A 15238-nucleotide genomic window follows, 5' to 3' on the forward strand; every position below is an offset into this window, starting at 1 on the left:
TTTCTTTGTACAAAAGACAGATTCCACTCCCACACTAGGTCAGACAAATCACCTTACCCGAATGTCTCCAGTATTCTGTTCTTAACACACTGTTCACACCAGGCCCAAATATTACTGCACGACCTCCAGGTCCTCACACAGACACAATTCACTTCTCATCACACCTCCACAGCCTCCTGTCCTTCTGATTCTTTGGCTCCTGTGCAATCGCTCATCGAACACCTGCAACCACTGCAGCAGCAAAGAGGAAAGAAACAAAAGAATACTGCAGGAATCACTAAGCCCATCAATTTTTCAAGTCCTTACTCTTAGCTATGTTATCACACCCAGTGCAGTGGGCATTTTTCAAGCATTCAGGCAGGGATGAGAAAAAATAACAGAACAATGTGCAGATGTTCAGCTCCTGCAAAAGAAATACTGTCCCGCTGTGAATTATAAGCCTGATTTCAGTATATTTAGGATAAAGTCTGGTTAGCATTTATGCTGATACGATCTGTGACACCAACTTCCACAAGCCCAAGGATTTCATCCTGTTCAGCTCCTGTTTTCTATGTCCCTCCGTGGAACAGAAGGGTGGAAGGATATAACTCCTGCTCCTCTAGGCACCCATGCTGTGACTCTCCAGGTGGCTCATGAGGCTGAATCCACAGCAATGGGGATTTTTCAGCAAATCAAATGTGGGCCACCCCTTTCCCCTCTTGCCTGAGCCAAAACAGTGGTTCTTCAAGGTTAATAAAATAATAAGCTGGCAAATGAAGGGAGACGGAGACCCTGCCAGCTCTGCACCTTGCCAGCTATCTGTCATGCTAATGGATAAACAGACACTGATGATTCCATGATTTTCCATCCATTGCTTAGCCCGCCCACAACGAAGTCGTCACTTAATTTTAAATTAAAAAGGGAGCACGAGGGATTGATAAAAAGGCCTAGTGAAAGCTAGGGAAGGAGACGACATCTGAGAGCCCTGGGTCACCCTACCCCATCCAGCCTCTGTCGTTGCTGCTTTGTTCCATATTTAGCCCCTGACAACTGTGTGTAGTGCAGGAACTCCCAGCTCTGTTTTTTTTCCCTCCCCCCTCTGCTGTCTCTGCTCCCTGAGAGCTTTCAGAAATTGCTTTATTTTTCCCCGTGGCCTTAACTTACTGTCCCTATACCAAAGAAGATGGCAGAAAAGCAGGAGGAGCCCAGCAACGCTCAGAACGGTGAACCTGACAACGCAGAAGAGGGCGAGGGAAAAAAGAAGAAGAAGGTGAAGCGGGAAGACCTGCCACCCTTTGAAATTGTGACAGGGTAAGAGGTTTAGCTATAAAGAGGGTGCAAAAGACTGAAACTTTTTGGCAGGGATCTTCAAAGGTCCCTGCCTCAGCTGTGGTGCTGGGTAATTAAAGGTGGTACCTTAAGCCAGTGCACTTCTGAGTAGTCTTAAATGGTTTAAGTACAGCTTTCGTTGTGGGATTTTGTTAAAAGTTTCAGTGCATTTTACAGGGGATGAATTCACCCCAGGCAGGCGGGCAGCCAAATCCATTTGTTTTCATGCAAGCAGGTCTGTTTCCACAGTACTCACCAATTCCCTCGCAGTGCACTGCAATGGGGTGACTTGCCTGACAATGAAGGGATGGAAGGTATGGGTCCTTGATGAATGCTGAATATTGATTTCTTGGTGTGATCAGTGGCTCTTGTCTGAAAGTTTCTCTGTCTGTGGATTAGGAAAAATACTCCTGCTATGGCTGATTTACTTTATGGACCTAAGGGACAGTTTTTTCAAGAGAGTCAAAAGTCCACATTTTCAAGGGCTCCACACCTACAGCTGGAACCTGACTTTCAAAAAGCCTAACTCACAGAAGGGCACCAAAACAATAGGCAGTTTTCAAGACTGCAAAGCAGCAAGCAGCTCCTTTTGTTCCAGGGAGCCTGGCCTTTGAAAGAGGCAGATATAATGGAGATCTGCGAGGAAGCTGAACTCTGTCAGATGTAATTGACAGCTGCAAGTAGAAAAAACTGTGTAATCTGCTATCTCTAAGCATTTCAAAATGCTCGTTGTGGTAGTATCAAGATGCCCTGTGTAGCTCCTCCCTCTAGACTCCCTCAGAAGTCACCAAGGCAGTGCTCCCGGCATATAACCCAAAACCACGATTTCTTCCAGCTGCTAGTATGCAAACCTCAGGCCAGACTCTAAAATCCCACTTGGAATCTTTCTGTTTGTGACAGGGCTACTGGTTAGAAAAGCTCCACAAATAAAATTTGGTTGGCATTTCTGAAAAGCATGCATGAGGTTTCATCTCACACAATTGGGTTATGTTCCTGTATGGGGGTGAAAAAACAATTTTCTTCTTAAAAAAGCGTATGTTCTGAAAATCACTTCTTATGGTGGGGCTGTTCACAGCCTTTACTCTCTGTCATGCACAATCATGCAAATAATACATCTGCTAGAACATGGACAGAAAAGCACATTCCTCTGCTATGAACTGAGCCCGGACTAATGACAAACGTGGTGACAACTCCTAAATGCATAGAACACGTACTAAATGAATCTCATCAGGAAATTATGTTTTTTCAGCCATAGAGCACTCAACTTGCAATTAGGACTGCCAAGGAATTGGGCAGTATCTTCAAACTTCCTTGCTAACCCCAACAACCTGGGTAAGAACCGGTGTGCTAATTGTGGCTGGAAAAATAATAATAATAATAAAAAAAAAAAACTTTCATAGTGCTATGTTGCAATGAAAAGATTTGTTGGAATTACAATGCTGTTACACATTTTGGCAGGACTTTCTACACTTAAAAGGCAGCAGCAGGAATGTGAGGGGTGATGTGTCTGCAGAAAGAAAGGGTTAACAATAGGAAAGCAAATTCCTGAGGTTTAGGAGGCAGCCACACTGCTGGAACCTTACCAGGGCACAAGGACTATGGCAAGATCCCCAGGTGACACAAGGCAGTCTCAGGTAAGGCTTTTCTAGGAATAAGTTAAAGTCTGTGCTGTGGCATCTACGTATGTTAAGCTGTGAAAATCAGCTAGTACCATTTCATATGCTGATACCAAGCAAGACAAGAATTTAAGTTTCCAAAATGAAAGTACTGGCACATTTGGTGAGGGACCCTAGAGCTGTCAGTATGTGATTATTTGTTCTGTGATCATTGTAACACTATTTGGAAAGTGTTTAGAAAAATCTGGTGAATTCCTGCAGGACTCATGACCAAGTATCCCCTGATAATTAGTTTATTATCAGTATGCTGGCTATTAAATGTGAGAATGAGGAAGTAAAGCAGAAATCCCAAAAGGCCCTGAAAGAGATACAGAAAAAGCCAGCAATTTCTACTTTCATTTTAAGGACCCCGTCAGTACAGGCTGTGCCTCAACCTGGTTTGATCACTGTTTGGATTTTCTAATTATTTAGGAATTTTCAGCCAATAAAGACAGTTATGTGAATTATGAGAAAACACATAACTGTAACTGTGCAAGCACTTAAATTCAATTACACTGTCTACTACTCAAGCATTTCAGTTTTAGCCCTTGGATTAGGGGCATCTTGTGACACACAGCCAAGTTTTCAAGCTGAGGCTTACAGCCGAGGCTGGTTCACATGAAAAAAGCTGGGAACCTAATCACTCTGTTTAAGAATATTAAGCTCCCCCGTGCTTTTTGTCAACACAGCCCTGGATAAATATAAGCCCCTGCTGTGTACGTTTCATGACATTTAAGGAGACGCATTTATTTACACTTTGCCCAGGGTGTAAATGAGGTTCCTCCTAGCAGTGATAAACCCTTGGTTTCTCCTAGAGCTGATCATTAGACTTTCTATAATCAATGAGCCCAGCATGAGTATGTTTATTTGTGAACAGTTGTTGAAGAGCAAGCAAAAGGACACTGTTTTATAGGCTCCAGTATCTTAAGACCAAGTATAAATACTCACCAAAAAACCATGTAAATGTAAAGAATATGTCCTATTAGTTTACTGCAGTTTTTAGACAATCCCACATTGTTATTCTCTTATTCTCTTCTCCTACCTGCCATGCAATGGCACAGGGCATTGTGACCATGCTGGGCAGCTGCTGCATTCCTCCAGTCTACTTTATTTCAAGGTACTTAAATACACATTACAGATTGAGGTTCTTGCCTCAAAGTTTCAATATTTTCATATTAATGTGATCTAACAGATCACAAAACAGCCTTGCTACTACCCAGGACAAGCACTTGGATAAATTAGGCTTGAGATGGTTAGAAAACCCCTAAAGAGCACCATTTAATGACCTCCACAGAAGCAGGAAAAATAATATTTCAGCTTTTATCTTCCCATATACCACAAGTGAGCTGTGACCACCTGCATCTTATCATTAGAACAGATGATTTTTAGGAGCACTCCGACGGTTTGGTGCCTGTAAATAATTTAAAGGAACCTTCCATATACATAAACCTCATGTGCAAGTCCTAAAACAAATATGATGCCAGTAAGGAGAGCAAAATGGAAACAAAACATCTTCTCTAACTGAAAAAAAAAAAAAAAAAAAAAAAAAGGCAGAAAAGCAATTAGCCTAGTTACTGAAATCAGTGGTACTCGTGCATTTTAATAAGATTATACAGTTACATGCAAGACAACACAATTTTTATGTTTGGCGTCTATAGCAGTGCAGCTTCCAGCATAAGAAATACAAGAACTGACTTGCATCTCCTTGTTATATTTTGTTGGCATTCCCTTTCTCTAAGGTTAGGGGGGAAAAAAAAAAAAAAAAGAAAGAAAGAAAAAAAAAAAGAGTAAAAAAGGGTAGAATAAGGATAATATTAACATTCATAAGCCACCTGCCATTCAATCATGGGAAAACAGGCTTGCCAAGAACTAGTGATTTACTCAGGAATAGAAAGAAAGCAATTCAAAACTAGATCTCAGTTTCCAAAGAAGCAGGCTTTGTTTTTCATAGCAGATGACACAGCTATTTCAGGGATGTATTTTGATTTGCAATTGCTTGTAAAGTGTCTTAAGCTACCCAAGTAAACACCACGATACTTCATTTTGCAGTCAGTTATTAGGGTCATCTGCCAGGCACTCTGTAACTCCAAGGAGAGATTATGCAGCACACAGCATCCAAACACATCTCCAATCTAACAGCACACATGGTTCCTTCTTTCCCATTCTTTCACTGCTGCATCACTTGCTGTGGGGCTTTCCTGTTACGCAGAGACGCCAGCCTCGAGTCCCCACTGGTAGGAAGAGTCACGTAGCAAGGACGCAGCTAAGCCCAGCCAGGGTTCATGTTTACCATTCACACTTGTGCCAAAATGTCCTCCCTTGTCTGGTTTAGATGGGATTAAGGAGATTCTTGCTAACTAGCAAACAGTTTATTGGTTGATTCTGTATCCATGATCAGCAAGTTTTCCAAGCTGTCAGCCAATTACTTAGACTTGAAAAATGTCCTTGGCTTTGTTTGAGTTCTTTATCAGAAATTTACTAATTAAATTGATGCATATTCCATGCTGCTAGGAGAACAGATTGAAGTAAACATTGCAGATAATCTTAGACACCTAGCCGATAAGCAAAAAGTTTGTCTAGAAAGCCCAGCTAAAGCCAGCAGTGAGTGAATACATCCTGGAGCAGTCCACTGTTGTTTAAGCTGTTCATCAAAACATACAGACTTAATTTCATCACTGATGTCACCGCTTTGCGGTCAAGAGACTTAAATCAGGAATGAACTCCCGTGTGACTCTGATGCGATACATTTAGATGTATGATGTTATTTTAAAACAAGTTACTGCAGCCTCACAAACTTATCTTTGAAACAAGGCAATGGGTAGCTTGTTGGTCACACTCAATTGGACTTTCAAAAATATCTTTAAAAAATAATTAAATCATTAACTGAAGAATCATTAATTATCTACGATATAAAGCAGGAATCGTGCTACTCTCCAAAGGATGTACTTTTTTTTAATAGCCTCAAAGAACAAGACAAAAGGAGTTCAGGGAGTAAGAGGTGCTATGCTGAATTAGAGTCTGATAATACTCTTAATGAAATCAATGGAAGCCTTGCAATTCATCCTAAAGAAAATGAGACTAGGTAAGTCATATGAAGTAAGGGAACAGATGGAAAACACTAAGAAATTGAAGTTAAAGCAGTCTTTCTGGGTAATTTAGAAGCTCTGCATACCAGTGCCAACTTCCCTTACGTAGGCCTGTGGAAACTCTCAATGCAAGCCAGAGAACCACAAACCAAATCACACCAGAACAGAATGATTATTTGCTTATTAATAAAAATAAAAGCCTGTATCCACACTACTGCTTCTCATCCCTCATTAATACACTGCCAGCTAAAACAGTAACAGCATGGAAGGGTCCCAAACAGGCTTTTCTATTGTTTAAGTCCCATCTTGTATAGAACTGATCGTAGCAGAACTGAACAGTGTAAGCACTTAATACAGTTAAAAAAGCAGCTGAAAACCTGCTTCTAGTAATATTTTTTCAAGTCAGACTTGTACTCTGAACTTGCAATGTTATGAATCAACGAAATGCAAAAAGAATTGTGGTGTTCCTTGACTGACAGCAACAGTAGATATTCCCAGCATAGCTGCAACGCTCTGAACTAAATCATTTCGACTCATACATCTTGTTACATTTTGAAGACTAATAATCTTCTTCTCTCTGTACAGAGCACAACTGCCAACCTAACCACAGCAACTCTCGCGCTATCTGGCTGGTATAGCACACTGATATTCCAAGTGAAGTTGTTCATCTGTAAAATCGTGCTGTTGGGAAATCCAAACCAGAAGTGTGAACTGTAACTCCAGGCCTTTTACTGCGAATGTGCGTAGCAGGCCCAAATGCACCCTAGATACTACTGTAGTATCATAAAATATTAAATAGGGAGGCTGTTCTTTTATGGTTTAACTTTCTCAAAAGCCAAAAAAGCCAGAGGACTTTGGCAGCAAGAATCTCTGGCTGCGACAAGTATGAATATATACATACCAGTGAAGTTTTGAAACTCTGTTAAGTGGAATTAAACATTTATGGAAGAATGCATTTAGGTGTTTAGAGCAGCACAGCTAAAGCAGCTTGATGATAGCTATAATTTACTCAAAGTTATGTTTTTAGATACCACATTATTTCTAACCCTTTTCTGTGCAAAAATCCATTTGATTTCAGTACATACTGCAGCATTTGCAGCCAGGTATTACATGAACTCCTCAATGCCTGGTCCCCACAATGGTCTTTCTGTTGAGCCATTCCCATTCCAATCACCCTGATTTGGGGAACACCATGCTGTTTCAGGTGTTTCATACAGTCCTATCCTTACACCCTGTAGGAGCGTAGCCTTATCCATTACACTCTACAGGAAGACATCCACTGATTTTATAGGGCATCAGATTCAGCCCTTCACAGGCAGTCCTGATTCCTGACCTGCAACCACCCCCCATTTTCACTGTGGTGCAAAGCAGGGTTTACACAAGCAAGCTGACAGTGCAGTCCCTCTAATCCCACAGGACTAGGGGAGCACAGCATACTGATCTTGAGTCTATTCACTCTTTCCCATACCATTTGTTTCCATGATCTCTGGAGAAACCTTGTATGATGCTGCATCACAAATTCTTTCCCCTCAGCAGAACGACACTTTGCCACCTACTCCTGCAGCTTCATTGCTCTCCCCAGTTAAAATTTCCAGGAGTCTCAGAACGTCTCCTGACCTTCATCCTCTGTACATCCTGGAGAGGTCTGACATTATAATCTGACTGGAGATGAGATGGGGAAGATTAAGACTATCACTGTTTTACAAAGATTCATTAGAGCTTCAGTGGGAATATCAAGGTTATAGGTCCACCTAAAGCTCAGATGAGAAGATTACAACATCCTGGAAGATTATTAGCATGCAATAAATGAAATGTTGTGTTACTACTTCTCATTATTTCGCTTTGGTTACTTTGCAGTCTTCACTCCCATCCTTCATAGCATTTAGCAGGTCGCAAGGCACGTTGTCAGCATCTTTTCATCTCATATCCTTCGAGCACTGGTTCTTGTACTGATGTACTCCAGTTTGATGCTACAGGGGACAATCACGAAAAGCTGGTACTCCATTAGAAAGAAACAGGTACTTGGAGATGATGCAGCTTTCTTTTTTCACCTCTTCAATTAGTAGTACATAAAAGCATACACAGTATTTTAAGGAGCTACTTTCAACTTCTCTACATAACAGCAGACTACCCTGCTTGGGTGAAAGAACTGGAAACACATCTCACTGTGATAGTTCACTTTGAATTATGATAGTTTAGAAACCCAAAAGGAAAAAGTCGCACAAGAAATTAAAAAGAAGTGACTGAAGTTTATCAGTAGCTGCCTCATGGATACTATCAAACTTCAGTGGGAAAAACACTCCTTCAGAGCAAAATCACTCTTGATCTTAGATACTCACATTTAGCTAAAGCCACAAAATAATCCTACTGAATATTAGCACTCAACTGGTTCTGGAAGAATAAAACCAGAACACGTACTAACTGCAGCTAGTCAGTCACACATGCCTCTACTCAAAGGAAATTCAGACTGCAGAAGCACTGAGGGTAAAACATTAATTAGTAATGCCAGAGCTACCTGAACAATTAGGGCAACAGATCTCACAGATTAACATTGCAGAAACATACTGACAGAAGAGTATAAATGGCCCAGAGTACAGTAAATTTTGTAGTCTCAAGAAATCTCAAGAAATGTATTTAAGCAGCAACTAGTTCTTCAAGTACCTCTATGCAGACAGCAGCAAAGCACAGCCCAAGTTTGTCAAAATTCAGAGAAAAAGACTGGGTGTTCAGAATGGGTCTGAAAGCCTTACCAGTAAAAGGAGCTGACCAACCAGTTGGTTTTAATGTGTTTTTGTCCTTTCCAAGGAAACATCTCCTTTCAACACATGGCAAAAGACAGCCATGATAGATTGAACTGGACCAAGACCACACAGGAACTAAGCCAATGCTATAACCCTTTATTATCTGCCTCTGAGATGCTTCTCTCCTCTCCACTTTCTACAGGGAGCGCCTCCCAGCCATATTTTTCAAATTCCAGTTCAGGAACGTGGAATACAGCTCAGGCAGGAACAAAACCTTCCTGTGTTATGTTATCGAGACCCAAGGCAAAGAGTCAGTGACTTCTCGGGGCTACCTGGAAGATGAGCACGCAGCTGCCCACGCAGAAATGGCTTTCTTTAACACAATTTTGCCCAAGTGTGAATCAAGTCTCCGCTACAACGTCACCTGGTACGTCTCCTCCAGTCCCTGCGTGACCTGTGCTGATCGGATAACCGAGACCCTAAGGAAGAACAAGAACCTGCGCCTGACGATCATGGTAGGGCGTCTCTTCATGTGGGAAGAGCCAGAAATGCAGGCTGCTCTGAAAAAAATGAAGTCAGCTGGCTGCAAGCTGAGGATTATGAAGCCTCAAGACTTTGAGTATGTCTGGCAGAACTTTGTGGAACAGGAGGAAGGAGAGGAAGCAAAGGCTTTCGTGCCATGGGAGGACATTCAAGAGAACTTCCAGTATTATGAGGAAAAGCTGGCTGAAATTCTGCACTGAAGCTCACGTGAGTGAGGATTTCCATTTGCTCACCTAGCTCCTTACATTAATATTAAATTCCTCTTTTTCTTCAGGTTGTTCAAGGCATAACAGAGTCATTTCCAATTACTATTACTCCCATATGTACCCAGCTATGCTTGTCAGTACCAGAATACTGAGAATTCTCCTAGGCAGTACCTTCCCCTTTCAAAGGTATTAACGATACAATTGGCTTCTTCACAGCAGGGATTGAAAGCTCATTTCTCCCCTCAGAGTAAACACCTCCAGAAAAAAAAAAAAAAAAAAAAAAAAAAAGATTTAAAAGGTAGGGTCACTAGACACAATAAAAATACCCGTTTCCTGCAGGCATGATACTCAAATGCATGTGAAAGCACAACAGAAATATACAAAAAAATAGAATTTCCTCCGCCCCCAAACTCTAGCGCTCTGGAACAAAACCGAAACAAAAATTATACACAAGGAAGTCAGTTATCATTACAATTCCGTTTTTAAGGGATAGTATCATCTTGGAGTCACCTATTTAAGTAGTGAAACACAAAAGCATGTGAAGCTTCTAACACGCCTCTCTCTTCTTCACAGGACCAATTCAGAAAAGATCTGCAAAGAGAGATGTGGCAGACTTGACATCTAACACACTCCTGCTTTCCGAAGCTTTGACTCCAGCAGATGCAGTACTAACTCCTGCAAGATTAGGCTCTGATGGACTACCAATACATGTACAACACCTCTGGTGTCTGGGATTTTCTGGTTTATTTTTTGTTCTTCTGCACTCAACCTTCCCTCTCCCCCCTCCTGAAACAAACCTGTGCTGCCTCTGCTGTAAGAAAAGGCAACGAACTGCATGGTTAAAGCCTTGAACAAAATGGATCGCAGTGGATCAACAGGACAAGGGTGTAGGCCTCACATACCAGGACTACTTTAGGAGAAGAGATCATAGAACAAAGCTGCTGATTAGATAAATGTATCTTGAAAGAATATACTTCATAAATGTTAAGAAAGAAAGGGAGTTAGGATGAATAAAAAAAAATATTCTTTGTCCTTCTCAATAATAGTAACTGTGATTTAAATTAGGGTTAACTCATCAATTGTACCATTATGATGAAGCCAACAGTACTTGATTTCAAATGCATCAAATACCTTTTTCCCCTTGTTCCATGATGTCTGTGATATAAAACTGGGAAAAGGAAAGTGAAATAAAATTGGAAGCCACTGAAAAGAAGTAAAGCATTGTTATTCCTTCTCCATTTCAAAGAGGCCCTAAAATTAATCTGGCAAGTGAGACATCCTGGGACAGCCCCATGTGAAATATTTCCTTCCAAAGTGCAGCACAATGAGAAGGGAGCATTACTAGGTGCCAAAAAGTTTCATGAGTTTCATGAGCAAGCATGGAGACACAGAGGGAAATGCAAAGCACAGTCCTCCTATGTAAAACAAAGCTCAGACCAAAGGTCACGGGGAAGCTCATCAGCTAGAAAACCGAGTCAGACAGGGGTTGCTCTTCCAATTACTTTTTGATGTTGGTTGCTGCAGTCACAGGCTGGAATGGTGCTACACCCACACACACCCTGACTGCAGAAGTCTCTTCACTAACCTGCACTCAATTCTGGCACAAACTTTCCAGGCAACAAAAACAAGCAGCAATGAGAACACCTTTGTGCAGCCACTGTGGATTTCATGTCTTTGCCACTGGCTCTAAGAAACAAACATAAATAAGCACAGGAACTAAATCAATGAACAATCCTGATGTTCACTCATGATCAGCTCAATACTCCGAGTTCCTATTTGCTTTACTCAGTTTATTTCTCTGAGTTGTGGATTTAGCTATAGCAAAAAAATAAGTTCACAAAAAAAAAAAAAAAGGATAGTCAGAGAGGAAGAATATGAAGCTCTTAAAGACAAGCAGAATTTGCAGATCTGCATAAATAACGAAAACATACAATACAGATTCATCCATAACACACAAAACAGAAAAGGCTCCATACGTTTAATAGGTCATAAAAAGTAACTAGGAACCCTATTTTACAACAACAAAATCTTGACTCTCATCTATTAGTTTTATTCAACATATCTTGCATTTTCACAAGCATTCAGTATGACAGAAGTCAAAAGATTTGGTATTACGGGACGGTGGGGAAAAAAAGAAACAAAGGAAATGCTGAGAGTGGGTTAGTTCTTCAGCTCTGGAAGCAAATTTTCCAAACTCCAGTGTACAGCAGCGGTCTAATACACTGATTTGTGATTATCTGGTGACAGCAAACACCAAAACGTATACAACAGCTCAACCACAAAAGCAGTTAAAACAAAAAAAAGGCAAAAAGCAAACCTTGCCTTCCATACCATTTTTTTTTTTTACAGCCCATCAGTCATTCATATGCGAAGACTCAAAAAACTGAGTTCTTCATGCCATATGAGACATATCACACAAAATACACCAACTAGGTGTCTTTACAAGTCTCCAGGATCCCCTTTCAAAATCTTTTTCCTCCTGTTGTGTACAGCCAAAACATATACATAGGGATGTTCTTTGCAAGGACTGTGCTCTGATCTGACAGCAGAGCACTGAGGAAACATTTGCTTCGCGTTGACAGCACAATTCTCCTTGGCACAGTCTCATAACAAAAATACTTGCTTCCAAAAGATAAAAATTTTCAATCTTTTATAGAGTAATTATACTATATGTGAACACAGCAAAACTTTAAAAAATAGAAATGGCAGGGCTCCACAGCTCATCCTGATGAACCAGAACAAATCAACTAATAAGCAGCAGCAGGCAGCTCCAATTTCACTCTGCACAGGAACTGTCTGCTTTCAACAGAAGCTCCAGTGCACAGCCAGGTGCTCTGTGGAGGACCAGTGACATCTGGTGGCTTCGTGGGACATGCCAGAAACTCCCTGAGGGTTCAACACAGCCTCCCTAAACACAGCATCTTAAGTTAGCTGCTCGGGGACTTCTGCTCTTTTTGTTTTCCTATTAAGCCACTGCCAACACAGGAGTGAGCTATACTCAGAAGAATGTGCTCAGCATGCAGTTTCCCCCTCTCATCAAGTTAAGAAGTTGCCATTCTTGAAAGCAAGGGAAACGAGGCCATCTTTGAACTCTTCTGCTCACAGAGTGTAAACGGTAATCTTTATATCTGTGTCTTCAAACACTTCCCCAAGTATTGCTGAAACTTTATCCCAATCCAAGCGGTCAAGTCCACACCCGATCCTGGAAAATAAGACACCAAAACAACTGTAATGAGCTCTTTTGGAGCATGCTATGAACAACTAGCCCTTCAGGCAGCTACAATTTTATGTGGCACTAACTCACCACAAATCAACATAATGCAGATAAAATACAGAAATAACCAAGCCCGAATGCTTTGCTATCATTTAAACCCACTGGGAAACGCACGCTTCATTTATACAATTGAATAAAAGGGTTATATTGAAGGGGATACTTGAACTCTTATCTCATAGTAGGGAATTATCTCTCAAAAATGCTTCTACCTGAGCAACGCTGAATTACTTATAGCGGATTTATATTTATATTACTTATAGCACACTAACTGGCATTCTTACTTGGGCATGGAAATGTCCGTAACTCCGTTGTTTAGACAGTGAGTTTTCATGGCTTCTAAACTCTTCCGCATATCCTCGTAAGTGGGTTTATGAGAAACTTTCTTCTTTGTAATCTAAGTATAAATATAAAAGGTCAGTTGTGCCTTTGGTGCAATCATTGAAACTTTTTTTTTTTTTTTCCAAAGCATGCTCCACCACACTCAAGAGTCTCTACTTTCAGATTTGCTACTATGAAAGAAAAAAGAACTACACTTCATAGCTTGAAGCAGTATAAATTAGCAGCTGATTCTATGAACTTCAAAGTATGAACATGCACACACAAGGAAGCTTGGCTTCTCCTCAAGGAGGAAGACTTGAGTAATGCATCTCACTTTTTTTTTTTTTTTTTTATAAGAACATACTCAAGAAATCCCTCACAACTCTTAAAGCCCTAGTAACAATATCTAATACAGCTTAGTTACAGGGAAGCGCTGGAGTCCTGTCCTCCTCTTACCAGGTAGTAAATATACCGGTCATCTCTTTGGAGAACTGCCACCTCTCCAGTTTTCTTTTCTAAAGAGAAAAGGAAAACGTTATTTTTAAAACTTTTAAAGTCCACTACATAATGACCCCAGCAACCCCCCTAGCTTGGAACACCCTTACTGCTGGGAACCATTTAACCCTTAAGCCCCCACATGCCTACCCCACATGTATCACTCACGTTGATCCAACAGCTCCTGGACGCCTCCAAACTTTTTCTTAAAAAGAACAGCTATGCCTGCGCCCATGCGACAGTCCTCACTGATGCAATGGGCCAAGGCGTCCGTCTGGGGGCATGAGAAAAGGTCTCCCTTAACACACTTGATCTGAAGAACAACACAAATACAAAGGGGAAAGCTTAGAGGGCAGACAATGATAACAACACACCTGCAGCTAGGCAAGCCCATATGATAACACCTGCGAGGCACTGAGCTTTAGATGCCATTTACAAGTAAACTGATTTTTTATGAGTTGTGAACATGACAAGAAGATAACTTATCTTTTCTACAGGATCAGCTATGAGAATCGAGTGCCAGCTCAGCAGTTCGTTTTACACAACTGATAAAGGAAAATTATGTAATACAGAGTACAAGTGCCTTAGCGCACATTCTCAACACGTTGTCAGTATGGCAGTGCTCCATGCACCCAGATATTCAAACACTTAAGCTCTGTGCTGATGTGAAATATGTATTTCACCGATTGAAGTACAAAAGCAAAAGAAAATTAGTAATAACTTGAATAGCAGTCACTCTCCTCCCCAAAGCTACGTGGTACAACCACCTCTCACGTTAGTAGGGAACAAAACGTCTCTTCACAGAGACGCATCACAGCGATAGCCCACACAACCCAATTTCTACGCACTCTCTCCCCTTGCTCCTTGAAGACCTGGGTGGCCATGGTAACGTGGGCTATGGTGAAGACTCCCGTGGCTAGAAAGACGACAGAGAGAAAAAGTTGTTAGAACCCCAAACTAGGCAATAAACTCGTGTGACAGAAGGCGCAGGGCTGAGACTGCCTTTATAGGCCACTGTAGGCAGACAAAACACCCCCTTGGTAAAGGAGGAGAAAAAAGAGGAGAAAAGCAGCAGCTGCGGGGTGGGGGAGGGGGGAATGAAGCACCCGCAGCACCCCACAGCTCGGCCCGTGAGGCGTCAGCAGGCCCCAGCCCGAGGCTAACGCAGAAGCGGCACCCACGGGCCTCGGATCCTGCTCCGGGCCGGAAGGAGACGCGGCAGGGGGAAACCCCAGCGGGCAGGGCGCGAGGAAAGAGCCGGAGGAGCGGGGCTGGCGCCGCCCCGAGCCTGCCCAGCGCTGCCCACATCGCCCGGCCCGGCCCGGCCCGGCCCCGCTTCGCCGCTAGGCCGCGCTCGGCCTCCCGCACAAAATGGCCGCCCCCCGCCCCCTCGGCCGCCTCTCTAGGCAGCCCGGAGGACCTCCCTCTCTATGGTACCCGCCCAGAACATTCCGCCGGCCGCCCCACGGCGCACGCGCGAGGCGCCGAGAGGCGGTGCCGAGGTGGAGGCGGGAGGAAGGGGGCGGAGCCGGATCGGCGCGTGCGCACTGCGGGCCGCCACCGCCCCGCGAGCCGCCCTCCCTCCACACGGCGCATGCGCGGGGGCGGCGGG

The 15238-nt window shown here is 42.5% G+C and overlaps 2 protein-coding genes across 4 annotated transcripts; one reads left to right on the forward strand and one right to left on the reverse strand.

The window, feature by feature from the left end:
- The first annotated feature begins 1036 nt into the window (after positions 1-1036).
- On the forward strand, positions 1037-10757 carry APOBEC2 (apolipoprotein B mRNA editing enzyme catalytic subunit 2). Its single transcript, XM_084302004.1, has 3 exons — positions 1037-1290; positions 8993-9540; positions 10113-10757. Exons 1-2 carry the CDS (start codon positions 1163-1165, stop codon positions 9531-9533), a joined length of 669 nt encoding a protein of 222 aa, XP_084158130.1. The 5' UTR covers positions 1037-1162; the 3' UTR covers positions 9534-9540; positions 10113-10757.
- Positions 10758-11478: 721 nt separating this feature from the next.
- Positions 11479-15019, reverse strand: OARD1 (O-acyl-ADP-ribose deacylase 1). 3 transcript variants are annotated; one of them, XM_084301801.1, is made up of 6 exons: positions 14808-15019; positions 14475-14542; positions 13795-13939; positions 13588-13646; positions 13095-13207; positions 11479-12741 (listed from the first exon to the last, which is right to left on the reverse strand). In XM_084301801.1, the coding sequence occupies exons 1-6, from the start codon at positions 14932-14934 to the stop codon at positions 12639-12641; spliced, it is 615 nt and encodes a 204-aa protein (XP_084157927.1). In that variant the 5' UTR covers positions 14935-15019; the 3' UTR covers positions 11479-12638. The 3 variants fall into 3 exon arrangements, with proteins under 3 accessions (XP_084157927.1, XP_084157926.1, XP_084157928.1); XM_084301800.1 differs by having other exon boundaries at positions 14733-15019; XM_084301802.1 differs by having other exon boundaries at positions 14812-14947.
- Positions 15020-15238: the final 219 nt, after the last annotated feature.

The sequence above is a fragment of the Netta rufina genome, assembly GCF_964035555.1.
Source record: "Netta rufina genome assembly, chromosome: 26".
Taxonomy (NCBI): Eukaryota; Metazoa; Chordata; class Aves; order Anseriformes; family Anatidae; genus Netta; species Netta rufina.

Bases quoted from the DNA above. Each gene is read 5' to 3' on its own strand.
- OARD1 (XM_084301800.1), bottom strand. From the start codon at position 14,934: ATGTGGGCAGCGCTGGGCAGGCTCGGGGCGGCGCCAGCCCCGCTCCTC. The intron at 13,647-13,794 runs GTGAGTGATACA...TTTTCTCTTTAG, and splicing joins CCAGGAGCTGTTGGATCAAC to AAAAGAAAACTGGAGAGGTG. The intron at 13,208-13,587 runs GTAAGAGGAGGA...ATTTATACTTAG, and splicing joins ACCGGTATATTTACTACCTG to ATTACAAAGAAGAAAGTTTC.
- APOBEC2 (XM_084302004.1), top strand. From the start codon at position 1,163: ATGGCAGAAAAGCAGGAGGAGCCCAGCAACGCTCAGAACGGTGAACCT. The intron at 1,291-8,992 runs GTAAGAGGTTTA...CACTTTCTACAG, and splicing joins CCCTTTGAAATTGTGACAGG to GGAGCGCCTCCCAGCCATAT.